The following is a 16,477-nucleotide window of genomic DNA, read 5'->3' on the forward strand; positions in this document are numbered from 1 at the left end:
AAAACATGGTTCTGTTTTTTACATGTCTTTCCTGTTTTTTCACTATAATTCTAATTTGGGTTCAAACCATTTATATGTAATATTTATAAGGCTAAAATATACAAAAAGTGGTAAGAACTAATGTGTATGCTTTCCAGAAGAAAAGGGCATGAGGAAGTTGTAATTGAAGGCCTTGGTGGGTCTTCTACCCATCCAACTATCCTTAAGTGGACAAGTTTTACTCTTGATTTCTCTCCTTTTTCTGAATACACAGGAGTTTTCATTCACTGAATGAGCTATTTTTTTTTTTGAGTGTATACTGTATAAAAATGTCAAATAACTCCTTTTTTTTGGTTTAAAATTGTCCTTTACCTTTTTCCTTTCCTGTAGTTTTAAGCTTCTCAGTGCTGAGCCAGAGTTTAGTCTGGAGAATGCTGCTATTGAAAAGAATCTAGAACAGTGCTGTCCAATAGAGTAGCCACTTGCCACATGTAACTGTTTAACCTGAAAGTAACTAAAATTAAATCTAAAATTCAATTCCTCAGTCACACAACAATCTATATATCAAGTGTTCAACATCCTTATGTGGCTAGTGGCTACCTTATCAGATAGTGCAGGTCTTAAACATTTCCACCACCATAGAAAGTTGTATTGGACAGTGCTAATTCTCGATAGGGGTCATTATTCTCTGTCATAAAGCTATTTCTGATAAAGGGAGCACTCATATAACATTGTATATATATCTATTAAAATAACCAGAGTAAATGAGATAATTACCCAAGAGAGGAGAAAATATTAAAATTAAACAGGAGCTCAGAGAGCTCAGTGGTTTGTCTGACTTAGGTATGAATGACACTAATGTATGAAAATTACTTCTTTAAAAATATTTTATGGAAACTCTGTACTGATTCATGGGCTTCCCTGATGGCTCAAGAGATAAAGAATCTGCCTGCAGTGTCTCCTGGTTATGACAGGAGACATGGGTCTGATCCTTGGGTCATGAAGATCCGCTGGAGAAGGAAATGGCAACCCACTCCAGTATCCTTGCCTGGAAAATCTCATGGACAGAGGAGCCTGGCGAGCTACAGTCATGGGATCACAAACAGTAGGATAGGACTGAGCACACAATGGATGGATGGGATACTGATTCACAAGGTTCTTTTACTTTATTTCTTAGTGAAATTTTACTAAGTTTTGCTTTGGCCTTGTTAGGAATCTTTTCACAGGATTTCATTATTATTCTTGTACTTTTTTCACTCATGCTTTTTTGTTAAGGTAAAAATTTTAAGACAGTTCTTACTGCCTTTACACTATTGACAAGCAAAGTTAAAACACCAAAGTAGTTTATTTCAAGATAAATGTTATAATCTTATTAGGGGAAATTCAAAGTACCTTAATTTCTATTATGAGTTTCATTTTGTCAGTATCCAGTTTTCTCTTAAGTTGATCAATAGCATGTTGTACTTCAGTGATCTGGATGATAAGGTAATTCTGTATGGGACATATAAAGATGTCTTTGTTTAGTATAACATCTACCTTTTAAATTTCTAATTCTTTGTCAATATAAACACAAAAAGATCAAATATCAAAAGAGCATATCATGAAAATAACCTATTCCATAAAATAAGCTTGTTGCTTTGCAGTAAATTATTGAGTTGCTTAAATTATTGAGTTGTTAATTTCTTATGCTTTAGGGACCACTTTCCTTTATGTTCTACTACCATTTTCATGTATTATAAAAATAAATAGGTATTTGTAAAATTTACCATTAAATTAGCACCATAGAATCCAACAACTATTACTATAAGATGAATATACTAGGTTTAAGATACTTAGCAAGACTTCAGAAATTGGCATAATGGTTTATCAGTGGAATCATAATAGAATCACATTAAAATATTTAATAATGAAATATTGTATTTTATAAGAAAATCTGTTAATATGAGAAAACCTATTTTAGTTAAGTAAAGGTTACTTTTGTTCAGAAAAGTTTGTGAGTTGCTATTGTTCATTGTTCAGTTGTTAGTTGTGTCTGATTCTTTATGACCCCATGGGCTGTGGCATGCCAGGCTTCCCTGTCCTTCACCATCTCCTGGAGCTTGCTCAAACTCATGTCTGTTAAGTCGGTGATGCCATTCAACCATCTAGTCCTTGTCGTCCTCTTCTCCTGCTGTCAATCTTTCTCAGCATAAGGGTCTTTTCCAATGAGTTGGTTCTTCCCATCAGGTGGCCAAAGCATTGGAGCTTCAGCTTCATCATCGGTCCTTCCAATGAATATTCAGGATTGATTTCCTTTAGGATGGACTGGTTTGATCTCCTTTCAGTCCAAGGGACTCTCAAGAATCTTCACCAACATGACAGTTCAGAAGCATCAATTCTTCGGCGCTCAGCCTTCTCCATGGTCCAACTCTCACATCCATACATGACTACTGGAAAAACCATGAGATGGTTTAGTCACTAAGTCATGTCCAAATCTTGCAACCCCATGGAATGTCACCTGCCAGGCTTCTCTGTCCATGGGATTCTCCAGGCAAGAATACTGGAGTGGGTTGCCATTTCCTTCCACAGGGGATCTTCCTGACACAGGAATCAAACCCAGGTCTCCTGGGTCGCAGGTAGATTCTTTACCAACTGAGCTACGAGAGGAAAACCATATCTCTGATTATACAGACCTTTGTTGGCAAAGTAATCTCTCTGCTTTTAAATATGCTCTATATGTTTGTCATAGCTTTTCTTCCAAGGAGTACATGTTTTTTAATTTCATGGCTGCAGTCACAGTCTGCAGTGATTTTGGAGCCCAAGAAAATAAAGGCTGTCACTGTTTCCATTGTTTCCCCATCTATTTACCATGAAGTGATGGGACTAGATGCCATGAACTTAGTTTTCTGAATGTTGAGTTTTAAGCCAGCTTTTTCACTCTCCTTTTTCACCTTCATCAAAAGGCTCTTTAGTTCCTCTTTGCTTTCTCCCATAAGGGAGGTATCATCTGCATATCTGAGGTTATTGATATTTCTCCCAGCAATCTTGATTCCAGCTTGTGCTTCATCCAGCCCGGCATTTTGCATGTCATCTGCATATAAGTTAAATAAGTGGGGTGACCGTATACAGCCTTGATGTACCCCTTTCCCAATTTGGAACCAGTGCTTTGTTTGGTTCTAACTTGCTTCTTGACCTACATACAGATTTCTCAGGAGGCAGGTAAGGTGGTCTGGTATTCCCTTCTCTTTAAGAAATTTCCACTTTGTTGTGATCCACAGTCAAAGTCTTTGCCATAGTCAATAAAGCAGAAGTAGATGTTTTTCTGGAACTCTCTTGCTTTTTCTCTGATCCAGTGGGTGTTGGCAATTTGATCTCTGGTTCCTCTGCCTTTTCTAAATCCAGCTTGAACTGGATTTTCAAACTGGATTTTCTGGAAATTCTCAGTTCACATACTGTTGAAGCCTAGCTTGGAGAATTTTGACCATTACTTTGCTAGTGTGTGAGATGAGTGCAACTGTGCAGTAGTTTGAGCATTCTTTGGCATTGCCTTTCTTTGGGATTGGAATGAAAACTGACCTTTTCCAGTCCTGTGGTCACTGCTGAGTTTTCCAAATTTGCTGGCATATTGAGTGCAGCACTTTCACAGCATCATCTTTTAGGATTTGAAATAGCTCAGCTGGAATTCCATCACCTCCTCCACTAGCTTTGTTTGTAGTGATGCTTCTTAAGGCCCACTTGACTTCTCACTCCAGGATGTCTGGCTCTAGGTGAATGATCACACCATTGTGATTATCTTGGTCATTAAGATCTTTTTTGTATAGTTCTTCTGTGTATTCTTGCCACCTCTTCTTAATATATTCTGCTTCTGTTGGGTCCATACTATTTCTGTCCTTTATTGTACCCATCTTTGCATGAATTATTCCCTTGGTATCTCTAATTTTCTTGAAGAGATCCCTAGTCTTTCGCATTCTATTGTTTTCCTCTTGTTTCTTTGCACTGATCACTGAGGAAGGCTTTCTTATCTCTCCTTGCTATTCTTTGTGAGGTGTAACTGTCTGGAAAGAAAGAATTTAAGCTGCTTTCATGAAAAGGACATTATCATATATTCAACTTGAGAAAACAGTAAGATAAAAAGTTTCAGTGATGCTTAAAAAAAGTATCAGCTAATATGGAGAAAACTTTATTTAAAACTATTTGGATTTTACATTAAATTGACCTAAAATGGTAAACTTTTACTCATAGAAACAGAGTAGATTGGTGGTTGGTGGAAGCAGGAGGTGCGGGATGGGAGAAATGGGTGACAGTGGTCAAAAGTTACAAACTTGTAGATGTAAGATCTACACGTTCTAGGGATGTAATATACAGCACAGGGGCTTTCCTGGAGGCTCAGACAGTTTAGAATCTGCCTGCAATGCAGGAGACCTGGGTTCGATCCCTGGGTTGGGAAGACCCCCAGGAGAAGGGAATGGCCATCCACTCCAGTATTCTTGCCTGGAGAATCCCCACGGACAGAGGAGCCTGGCAGGCTACAGTCCATAGGGTTGCAAAGAGTCAAGCATGACTGAAGTGACTTAGCAGGCACACACAACAGAATGTGAACATATTTAATAGTACCTTGGAGTCTGTGATGTTTGCAAGATTCTTTGGTCTCATCTTGATCTCCCTGGCTTCAAGTTGCATGAGCAATTTTTTATAGTAAAGTTCCAAATCTTCTCGAAGTTTTGTTAAAACTTCCTCCAATGATGCTGTAACTTTCTTTGTTTCAAAGCACTTTTTTTTCCAACCACTACAGGCTTAAAAAACAACAACAACAACAAAACACAAATGTTATAGTTTGATTAAACTTTTCAATCTGGAAAGGACCCTGGAGTTAATTCAAATCATTCCTCTCTCATATGCTGAAGAAATTAGAGTTAAGAGAAAAATGTTTATTGAATCAAAAGGCCTACAAATATAAAATACTCTTAAATCCAAGGATCAAAATCAAGTTCTTCATGCTTGTACTTTTTTTAGAAAATCTTTCTTCAAAATACTACCTATAACAAAATATGTATACTTTTATTTTGATTAGTTTTATCCATAATCTGATTTGAATTCAGTATTTATATAATTAAAAATATAAAACAAAAAGACAAAATATATATTTTCAGATTTTCCTTATTTTTCAGCCTGAAAATGACTTGTTTTGTGAAATCAGTTGATTCTAATTCATCATTTATCAAAATTATTCCCAATATATCCCCAAACTTCTGTAGGGCAGAATTTCTTAAACATGACTTCTGGTTGAGAAAATTAGAAATTAAACTCTGTCAGTTTAAGGAGTCGCTTTGACACTAATGAGATTCAAGATATAAACTTAATTGGAACACAAACTGCATGCTAGTATACCAGAATATGTTTATATTTCCTTTTTTAAGATTATCATGAAAACACCTTAAAATTCTATATTATAAGGTGATTTAATTAAAAATAAAAAACTACATGGAACTTTAACTCAAGATTTTAACAATTTATCTCAGCCCTATATCTAACCCCACAGCAAGTTCTACTGGTACCACTCCCAAAATCCTTTGTGCATCTCCTACATTCTCCCCTCTTCAGCGCTGCATTCCTAGGCAATCGGCTATCATCATTTGAAAGATGTATTATCTTTCTAATGGCCTCTCTGCTTCCATTCTTGCCCCTCTACAGGCTATTCCATCTTTCTAAAACATCTTTGCTGCTGCTGCTGCTGCTAAGTCGCTTCAGTTGTGTCCGACTCTGTGCGACCCCATAGACGGCAGCCCACCAGGCTTCTCTGTCCCTGGGATTCTCCAGGCAAGAACACTGGCGTGGGTTGCCATTTCCTTCTCCAATGCATGAAAGTGAAAAGTGAAAGTGAAGTCACTCAGTCATGCCCGACTCTTAGCGACCCCATGGACTGCAGCCATCCAGGCTCCTCCTTCCATGGGATTTTCCAGGCAAGAGTACTGGAGTAGGTTGCCATTGCCTTCTCTGAAAACATCTTTAAAATACTTTAAAAATCACCTAAATCCAAAGGTTAAAAATCCTCTGATGTCTTCCCATATTACTTGTAACAAAATCCAACTTCTGGAACTGGCCTATCTGTTCCTTGCTGACCTTTTGATTTTCTCCCTCTACATTCTTTCTTACTGATCACACTCCAGCCGCACTGGTCTTGGTTCAGGTCCTTAATTCTGAAAGCTTATTTCTATCTCTATATCTTGACTTTTACTGTTCCTCCTGTTTGGACTCTTTTCCCCCTATCTTTTTACATGCTTGTTGTTGTTTAGCTGCCAAGTCATGTCCAACTCTTTTTGCGATCCCATGGACTGTAGGCCACCATGCTCCTCTGTCCATGGGAGTTCCCGGGCAAGAATACTGGAGAGGGTTGGGTTGCCATTTTCTTCTCCAGGAGATCTTCCCAACCCAAGAATCAAACCTGTGTCTCCTGCATTGGCAGGTGGATTCTTTACCACTGAGCCATCAGGGAGGCTCCTTCACATGTTTATCATTTTATTAATCAAACCTTAATGATATCTCCTCAGAGAACCCTTCCTTGAAAAGTCTAGCTAAACCATCTCTCCTGCCCCACCACTCTTTACTCTTTTAATTTACTTTTTAGCTCTCATCAGTAGCTGATGAGACCACCAGCTATTTGTTTATTGTCTGTATCCTCCAATTAGAGGCAACCCCTTGAGGGCAGGGTCATGTTTGTCTTGTTTACTGCTGTAAGCTCAGTATTTAAAACAATGCTGAGAACTGAGGTGCATAGTAGGCTCAATCAAAATATTTGGTGGCTGATAGATACATTTTATCTTGAAACATTCCTGTTGAAATAGAAATTAAGTGATAATTCTCATTTTATAAATAGAGTGAGGCCCAAAGAGGAGAAATAACTTGTGTAAGTAAATGATTATTCTGGTATCAGGTCCTGGACCTATTATTTCTAATTCATTGCTCAAATCTGTCTGATAAAATTGCTTTTTTTTTTCCACTATAACATGGCCAAATCATTGCGACCTCTTCTGGGGTAACACTTTAATATTATGAGGTAAAACATTCAGAAATACCTCCTGACATTGTCTGTAACCTTCAGTCAGATCTAGTACTAGAGCAATAATTTTGCTGTAAACTGAGAGATTCAAGGGATTAGATCTGATACACAAAGCACCTGAAGAACTATCACTGTACAGGAGGCAGTGATTAAAACCATTCCCAAGAAAAAGAAAGGCAAAATGGTTGTCTGAGGAGGTCTTAGAAATAGCTGAGAAAAGAAGAGAAGGGAAAGGCAAAGGAGAAAAGGAACGATATATCCATCTGAATGCAGAGTTCCAAAGAATAGCAAGGAGAGATAAGAAAGCCTTCCTAAGTGATCAATGCAAAGAAATAGAAGAAAATGTGCCCACAAAGATGGGCACAATAAGGGACAGAAACAATATGGACCTAATGGAAGCAGAAGATATTAAGAAGAGGTGGCAAGAATACACAGAAGAACTATACAAAAAAGATCTTAATGGCCCAGATAACCATGATGGTGTGATCACTCACTGAGAGCCATATCCCAAATTCCTGTTGGCTACTTATTTTACATATGGTAATATAAGTTTCCATGTTACTCTTTCCATACATCTCACCCTCTTCTCCCCTCTCCCCATGTCCATAAGTCTATTCTCTATGTCTGTTTCTCCATTGCTGCCCTGTAAATAAATTCTTCAGAACCTTTTTTATAGATTCCATATGTGTGCATTAGAATATAATATTTATCTTTCTCTTTCTGACACATTTCACTCTGTATAATAGGTGCTAGGTTCATCTACCTCGTCAGAACCGATTTAAATGTGTTCCTTTTTATGGCCAAGTAATATTCCATTGTGTATATGTACCCCAACTTCTTTATCCATTCCTCTGTTGATGGGCATCAAGGTTGCTTCAGTGTTCTAGCTATTGTAAATAGTGCTGCAATGAACAATGGGATACATGTGTCTTTTTCAACCCGCTTTTCCTCAGGGCATATGCCTAGGAGTGGGATTGCTAGGTCATATGGTGGTTTTATTCCTGGTTTTTAAAGGAATCTCCATATCGTCTTCCACAGTGGCTGTATCGATCTATATTCCCACTGACAGTGCAAGAGCATTAAAAATTCAATTATTTTTAAAAGCTGACATTTATTAATTTTAACAGTCATGTATTAAATAAGTGTTTATTAAGTGCCTACTGAGCTTAGTCACTGTTCTAGGGGCTGGGGAGATAGTAATAAGCCAACATAATCTTGTCCCTGCCCTCAAAGTGTTTATGGTCCAGTGGAGGAATGATGATCAAGTTAAGCAGTAGTGATACATCCTGATAACTGCTATGATAAAGGAATTACAGATTCTATGCATGGGAGTACAGATGAAAAACACCTAAATCAAATGGAAGATATCAAGAAAGACTTCCAGGAAAAGTGGTAGATGTACTGGAATCTAAGTTTCCCTGGTGGCTCAGTCAGTAAAGAATTTGCCATTTGATCCTTGGGTCAGGAAGATCCCCTGGAGAAGGAAATGGCAATCCACTCCAGTATTCTTGCTGGAATAATCCCATGGACAGCGGAGCCTGCCAGGCTACAGTTTATGAGGTCACAAGAGTCAGACATGACTTAGTGGCTAAACCACCACCCACCATACTAGAATCTGAAGTGTGCCTCCTCTTGGCTCCATACCTTCAGTCTTTTCCCTCTGCCATCTAAATCTTATCTTCTCCTTCTACTCCTTTATTCAGAGTTCCTGGTTATTTCCTACTAATCATTCAATCTCAGCTTAGATATCACTCTCGAAGCCTTCTTTGAGTCCCTTAGTCTCCCCTAGATGCTCAATTTTTTTGGTATGTGTGTCTGTTTGCTTTGCTAAATTGAATAAATGGGTGAATGAATGAGAGAATTGAGGTAAGAAAAATAGTTTCCTTGCAATAATTAGAAACAGATTTGTTAGAACTTGTAGAAATGAAAAAATGAGAAAGGGTGGAGGAAGCATAGGATAATGATTTGAGAAATGTTAAATAATTCGAGAGGCTTACATTTTGGGTTGTATTAGAAGATAGAAAGGGTAAAAGGTATATATGGAATTAACTGCCTTTCAGTTCAGTTCAGTCACTCAGTCATGTCCAAATGTTTGCCACCCCATGGACTGCAGCATGCCAAGCTTCCCTGTCCATCACCGACTCCTGGAGCTTGCTCAAACTCATGTCCATCGAATCGGTGATGCCATCCAACTATCTCATCCTCTGTTGTCCCCTTCTCCTCTTGCCTTCAATCTTTCCCAGCATCAGGATCTTTTCCAATGAGTCAGTTCTTCCCATCAGGTGGCCAAAGTATTGGAGCTTCAGCTTTAGCATCAGTCCTTCCAATGAATGTTCAGGATTGACTTCCTTTAGCATTGACTGGTTTGATCTCTTTGCAGTCCAAGGGACTCTCAAGAATCTTCTCCAACACCATAGTTCAAAAACATCAATTCTTCGGTGCTCAGCTTTCTTTACAGTCCAACTCTCACATCCATACATGACTGCCAGGAGCCGGCATATTGCATATTGAGTGCATATTGCATATTGAGTGCAGCACTTTCCACAGCATCATCTTTCAGGATCTAGAATAGCTCAACTGGAATTCTATCACTGCCGGGAGCCAGCGTGAGGAACTCCGCCCATGACAAAGGTCATGAGGAAGGAGGCTCGGCATATGCAAAGGCGGGATCGAGCCTCAGGAGTCCCCCTGGAAATTCTCGAGCATCTACCCCCAAAACCAGAGTCTGCCTACTTTCTGCTTTGTGCTCTCACCTACACCTCTGACTTTACGGGGGCTGTCCCCCACTACCTCTCTCTGAAAAAGAGTTAACTTACAGCTCCAGTTAATAAAGTTCCTGGGTGTGATAGTGTTTCAACTTACAAATTCCTTTGGAAGTCCTCTAGCCTGCCTGAATAGGTATTTCTGGCCACATGTGATTGCTCAGAGCCTCCCAACTGTCAGAGGCATGAGATGTTCTAAACTGTCTAAATACAGATTCCTTTGAGCAGTTAAAAGATTGATTAGAAATTGTATTGGTGAAGGGATTTTCACTTGTTGGGCCAATGTTTGCTGCTAAGTTTCCATATCCCTTACCTGCTGTGTCCCTGGCAGTGTATTGATTAATATAATTGGTGTAAGTAGTAGCTTTAATGTTTGTAACCTGGGACCCTTGAGTTAATTCTTTTTCTTGTTATAGCCCACCACACCTTTGCTCTGTAGGAATGCAACTTTATCTAATGCTTTTGGAGGGTGGCTCCTGACCAATCACCTTTAGAGAAAAATAAGTTTTCTGAAGAAAGGGTCTTAAAATGTTAACAGGCCTCCGGCCAGAAGATGATGCAAATCACCTAAGCTTTTGCATATGATAAGTTTGCAGGAAGAAAGCCTGGCTTGCTGCATGACTCTACCCCTTTCCCCATTATCCTCTATGCATAACTTAAGGTATAAAAACTACTTTGGAAAATAAAGTGCGGGCCTTGTTCACCAAAACTTGGTCTCCCCATGTCGTTCTTTCTCTCACCTTCTGGCTGAATTATTCAGCCTCTTTTCTCCACTGAATTTCCTCACTGAGCTATCCTTATTTCAGCCTCTTTTCTCCACTGAATTTCCTCACTGAGCTATCCTTATTCTATTACTCTTTATATCCTTAATTAAAGTTTAATTAAGCAGTTGTTTCCTGATCCTCGCCGACGCCATCCTCGCTTCGAATTCCCTGGATCCACCGGGGCTGGACCCCGGCACATGACTACTGAAAAAACCATAGCTTTGGCTAGATGGACCTTTGTTGACAAAGTAATGTCTCTGCTTTTTAATATGCTGTCTAGGTTGGACATAGCTTTTCTTCCAAGGAGCAAATGTCTTTTAATTTCATGGTCGCAGTCATCATCCGCAGTGATTTTGGAGCCCCCCAAAATAGTCTGTCACTGTTTCCATTGTTTCCCCATCTATTTGCCATGAAGTGATGGGACTGGATGCCATGATCTTAGTTTTCCAAATGTTGAGTTTTAAGCCAGTTTTTTCACTCTCCTCTTTCACTTTCATCAAGAGACTATTTATTCTTCTTTGCTTTCTGCCATAAGGGTGGTTATCATCTGCATGTATAATATTATTGATATTTCTCCCTGCAATCTTGATTCCAGCTTGTGCTTCATCCAGCCTGGCATTTTGCATGATATACTCTGCGTGTAAGTTAAATTAGCAGGGTGTCAATATACAGCCTTGACTTACTCCTTTCCCAATCTGGAACCAGTCCATTGTTCCATGTACAGTTCTAACTGTTGCTTCTTGACCTGCACACAGATTTCTCAGGAGGCAGGTCAGGTGGTATTCCCATCTCTTTAAGAATTTTCCACAGTTTGTTGTGGTCCACACAGTCAAAGGCTTTGCCACAGTCAATGAAGCAGAAGTACATGTTTTTCTGGAACTCTCTTGCCTTTTCTATGATCTAATGGATGTTGGCAATTTGATCTCTGGTTTCTCTGCCTTTTCTAAATCCAGCTTGAACATCTGGAAGTTCTTGGTTCACATACTGTTGAAGTTTAGCTTGGAGAATTTTCAGCATTACTTTGTTAGTGTGTGAGATGTGTGCAAATGTAAGGCAGTTTGAGCATTCTTTGGCATTTCCTTTCTTAGGGATTGGAATGAAAACTGACCTTTTCCAGTCCTGTGGCCACTGCTGAGTTTTCCAAATGTGCTGGCATATTGAGTGCAGCACTTTCACAGCCTCATCTTTTAGGATTTGAAATAGCTCAGCTGGAATTCCATCACCTCCTCCACTAGCTTTGTTTGGAGTGATACTTTTTAAGGTCCACTTGACTTTGGACTCCTGGATGGGCTCAGGAAACTCAAGTAGGGGCTCTCAACCTATGGGGCAGGGAGATGGGGAGGGAGATGTGAGGGAGGTTCAAAAGGGAGGTGATATATGTACACCTTTGCCTGGAAAATCCCATGGATGGAAGAGCCTGGTGGGCTGCAGTCCATGGGGTCGCTAAGAGTCGGACACGGCTGAGCGACTTCACTTTCACTTTTCACTTTCATGCATTAGAGAAGGAAATGGCAACCCACTCCAGTGTTCTTGCCTGGAGAATCCCAGGAACCGGGGAGCCCGTTGGGCTGCCGTCTATGGGGTCGCACAGAGTCGGACACGACTGAAGTGACTTAGCAGCATGGCTGATTCATGTTGAGATCTGACAGAAAACAATGAAGTTCGGTAAAGCAGTTATCCTTCAATAAAAAAAATAAATTAAAATAAAAAATAATTGAGTTTTAATAAAAAACATGTTGCATTTAGTGTATAAAATAGTCAAACAATGATTTCATCTTTCCTATAGTGAATCTAGATCAATAGTGTACTATTTAAACTATAACAGTAAAACAGTAAATATCATTTTGTGATTTATTCTGTAAAATAAATCACAGGCACAGAATTTACAGGGAGAAATTCTGTAAACCTTGAGTTTCCTTTATAATGATAAAAGATATGTAATAAATTTTACCATGATAGCGCTTTAATTTGCCTTGTTCCAATAGCCTTTCAGCTTTTTTCATTAGTTCTTTTCTAATTCTTTCCAGATATCTTCTTTCTTCCTCTATTTGTTTCATTTGTTCAATAATCTTCTCCCCTAATAGATTATAAGCCATACTCATAAATACCTAAAAGCTAAAAGATGGGTCAAGTCCTAAAATATAGAATATAAAACTAAAAAATGCTTAAAACAGCAAGTATAAATTTACCCCAAACTCTGTTTTTCTACCTGTAGTATAGTGATTTGCCACTGTGGAAAACACTAAGGAGTCATTTCAGTATTTATAGGAGATTTATATATATGTAAACAATACAGTATGTTTCTTTTGCATTTATATATATATGTATAGAAACTAGGTAGGCTTCCCTGGTGGCTCAGAGAGTAAAGCGTCTGCCTACAATGCAGGAGACCTGGGTTCGATCTCTGGGTCGGGAAGATCCCCTGGAGAAGGAAATGCAACCCACTCCAGTACTCTTGCCTGAAAAATCCCATGGATGGAGAAGCCTGGTAGGCTACAGTCCATGGGGTTGCAAAGAGTCGGACACGACTGAGCAACTTCACATAGAAACTAGGTAAAGCTTGTGTAGTTATATCTCTTGATTTAATTCTTTAAGTAAATTTATCTTGGGTCCAAAGTTATTGTACTTAAATCTTACATAGAAAAATGTATATTTTAGAATATATTTTTTAAAAAGTAGAAATAATACTAGTGACACACATATGCAGTAATCAACATAACAATCATATACTTTAAAATAATTTAACTTTTTGTGGTAAAATATATATAATTTACCATTTTAATCATATCCAAATGTACAGTTTAATGGCACTGTGTGCATTCATAATATTTTGCAAGCATCACTACCCCTTCATCTCCAAAACTTTATCTTTCCAAACTAAAACTGTACACATTAAAAAATTAACTCCTCATTAACATTATTTAACTTTACCTCATAGAATCATCTGTACTTATAATATCATCATACTTACTCTCAATCTGTGATAAAGGTATATCAGTTATTCCTGGAGAAAGAGCAGGTTGACAAGGAAGTGAAGGAAAATCAATAAGATCTGGTAGGGGGATGTACTCTGTTTTACCTAGCTGTAAGCAAACATGAAAATCAGTAAGATCTGGTAGGGTGACACATTATTTTTCACCTATTTGTAAGCATCTGATAATGCCAACAGTAATGCAGTTTTTTAATTATAAGGTGATGAACTCCAAAATCTATTTTTGTAACTATAGACCCTCTCTAGTGCTCTATTTTCTCCATTCCACTATTACTTGGATATTATACCACAGGTGCTTCAAACTAAAAATTTACAAAGAAGAAAAATAAAAGAATCCATATTCCTTTCTAAGCATGATTTCCTTCCAAGATTTCTGATTTCAATTATTTGTTATGTTTCTCAGATGGCTATTGAATTTTTTCTTCTTGAGCCAATTTTAACCACTTATATTTGCTTAGAAAATTGGACATCCTAGCACATTTTCAAATTTTAGCATACATTATATTCTCATATATTTTATCACCTTTGTATTTGTGTTACATTGCCTTCATCTCACCTAATTTTTGTGTTTCTACCCTTTTTTGATAAACTATCTCAAGCCTTACTGATGTTGATGTTTCTGCCACTACCACTTTATAGATCTTGAACTCTTTTCAATTCTACTAGGCTGTTTACTTCTGTAACTTATTAGTTTCTATTTTTATCTTCATTAAGAAACCCTTATCCCTACTTTGTTTTATTATTTTTTCTAGTTTATTGCATTTTATTTTGTTAACTTAGGTCAGATTCCCACAGAATAATGGCAATCACCTAAATTAGAATCTCTCCACACATGCTCTCAACTACTATAAAAAGAAAGCAAATATAATCACCCATAACTTATGTCTGCAGTGTAAGTAGGACACAGATCCTCTAATTTACATATACTTTAATTTACATGTAAGTGGAGAAATAAACACTCTAGGCCAGCAGTGTGTGCTTAGGAGTTCACATCTAAGCAGAGTCAGATGGGGACTATGCATTAGAGAGACAATACACAGATAACACAGTGAACATTAACCACAATTCAGTCTTAAAGGAAAGGGTCCTACATGTGGTGGAGAAATATTGAGAGATAGGGTATGAACTGGTAAATCAGAGCTCTTTCTATGAGGAATCTAAAAGAAAGGGGCTTTTAAAATGTAGAGGACCAGAGGTGGTAATTATGGGAAAACATAGTTACTAGGTGACAGGAAAATGCTTCAGAAACAAGAGATGTTCTGTTAAGCAAGGTAGTAAGAAAAAGAAAGGTGATCAAGTTAGTTAAGAGCTCTGCTGAATTAAATCAGTAAGAAAGTATACAAAGAAAAAAGACCATTTCCCCCAAATGTCCCATTTATTTAAAAATAAACAACTGCATTTTATTATAACAACAGAAGAGGGCACTCCTAATCTACAAGCTAAACTAAACCACCAGAACACTACTCCCTGTTCCTCTGTAAGAACACCTGCTACTGATTCAGAAAAATCCAACACAAGTAAGCAAAGACAACATCTACAAAATAATCTAACATTCATGCTAAGTTACTTTTTGAAAACCCTCAAAATTGAGAACTAAAACAAAACAAAACCAGCAGCCAAGAGGCAGAAAAAATTAACAATATCCCAACATAGATTGTATTAAATGAATTCAAATCATTTTAGGTATTAATGAACACCATAAATCACAAATTTAGACATTTAGAATAAAAATGGAAAAACAAAAACCCATGAAGATGTAAAATGGAAATTGACCAATTGAAGAAAGAAATTAAAGAAGAAAACAAACCGTCTCAGAAATGAATAACAGATATCCAAACAGGAACAGATATGACCATAAAAATAGAGTAAGCATAATAGAGAACAGAAATAAAAGGAGCAAAGAAAATTAAACATAAAGAAATGGTAAACTTGACCTAGAAGAAATAAAAAGGAGTTAATCAATAATGAATAATGCAATAACTGAGATCAAAAACACTCTGGAGGGAAACAACAGTATAATAACTGAGGCAGAAGATAGGATGAGTGAGGTGGGAGATAGAATGGTGGAAATAAATGAAGCAGAGAGGAAAAAAGAAAAAAGAATTAAAATAAATGCGGACAACCTCAGAGACCTCTGGGACAATGTCAAATGCCCCAACATTCAAATAATAGGAGTCCCAGAAGAAGAAAACAAAAAGAAAGGCCATGAGAAAATACTTGAGGAGATAATAGTTGAAAAATTCCCTAAAATGGGGAAGGAAATAGCCACCCAAGTCTAACAAACCCATAGAGTCCCAAACAGGATAAACCCAAGATGAAACACCCAAGACACATATTAATCAAATTAACAAAGATCAAACACAAAGAACAGATATTAAAAGCAGCAAGGGAAAAACAACAAATAACACACAAGGGGATTCCCATAAGGATAACAGCTGATCTTTCAATAGAAACTCTTCAGGCCAGAAAGTACTGGCAGCACATACTTAAAGTGATGAAAGAGAGAAACCTACAATCCAGATTACTGTACCCAGCAAGGATCTCATTCAAATATGAAGGAGAAATCAAAAGCTTTACAGACAAGCAAAAGCTGAGCAAATTCAGCACCACCAAACCAGCTCTTCAACAAATGCTAAAGGATCTTCTCAAGACAGGAAACACAGAAAAGGTGTATAAACTCGAACCTAAAACAACAAAGTAAATGGCACAGAATCATACTTATCAATAATTACCTTAAATTTAAGTGGGTTGAAAGCCCCAACCAAAAGGCAAAGACTGGCTGAATGGATACAAAAACAAGACCCCTATATATACTGTCTACAAGAGACCCACCTCAAAACAAGGGACACATACAGACTGAAAGTGAAGGGCTGGTAAAAAGATGTTTCATGCAAATGCAGGCCAAAAGAAAGCAGGAGTAGCAATACTAATATCAGATAAAATA

The 16,477-nt window shown here is 37.8% G+C and overlaps 1 protein-coding gene across 1 annotated transcript in view; it reads right to left on the minus strand.

Moving 5' to 3' along the window:
- The window catches only part of SPATA1 (spermatogenesis associated 1), a 54,959-nt gene that overhangs the window by 1,382 nt on the left and 37,100 nt on the right, over positions 1-16,477 (minus strand). Inside the window, 4 exon segments of the mRNA XM_025288382.2 lie at positions 1,372-1,470; positions 4,573-4,751; positions 12,493-12,618; positions 13,513-13,624. Coding sequence (XP_025144167.1) covers positions 1,372-1,470; positions 4,573-4,751; positions 12,493-12,618; positions 13,513-13,624 — 516 coding nt within the window.

This window comes from Bubalus bubalis, chromosome 6 (genome assembly GCF_019923935.1).
Source record: "Bubalus bubalis isolate 160015118507 breed Murrah chromosome 6, NDDB_SH_1, whole genome shotgun sequence".
Classification (NCBI taxonomy): domain Eukaryota; kingdom Metazoa; phylum Chordata; class Mammalia; order Artiodactyla; family Bovidae; genus Bubalus; species Bubalus bubalis.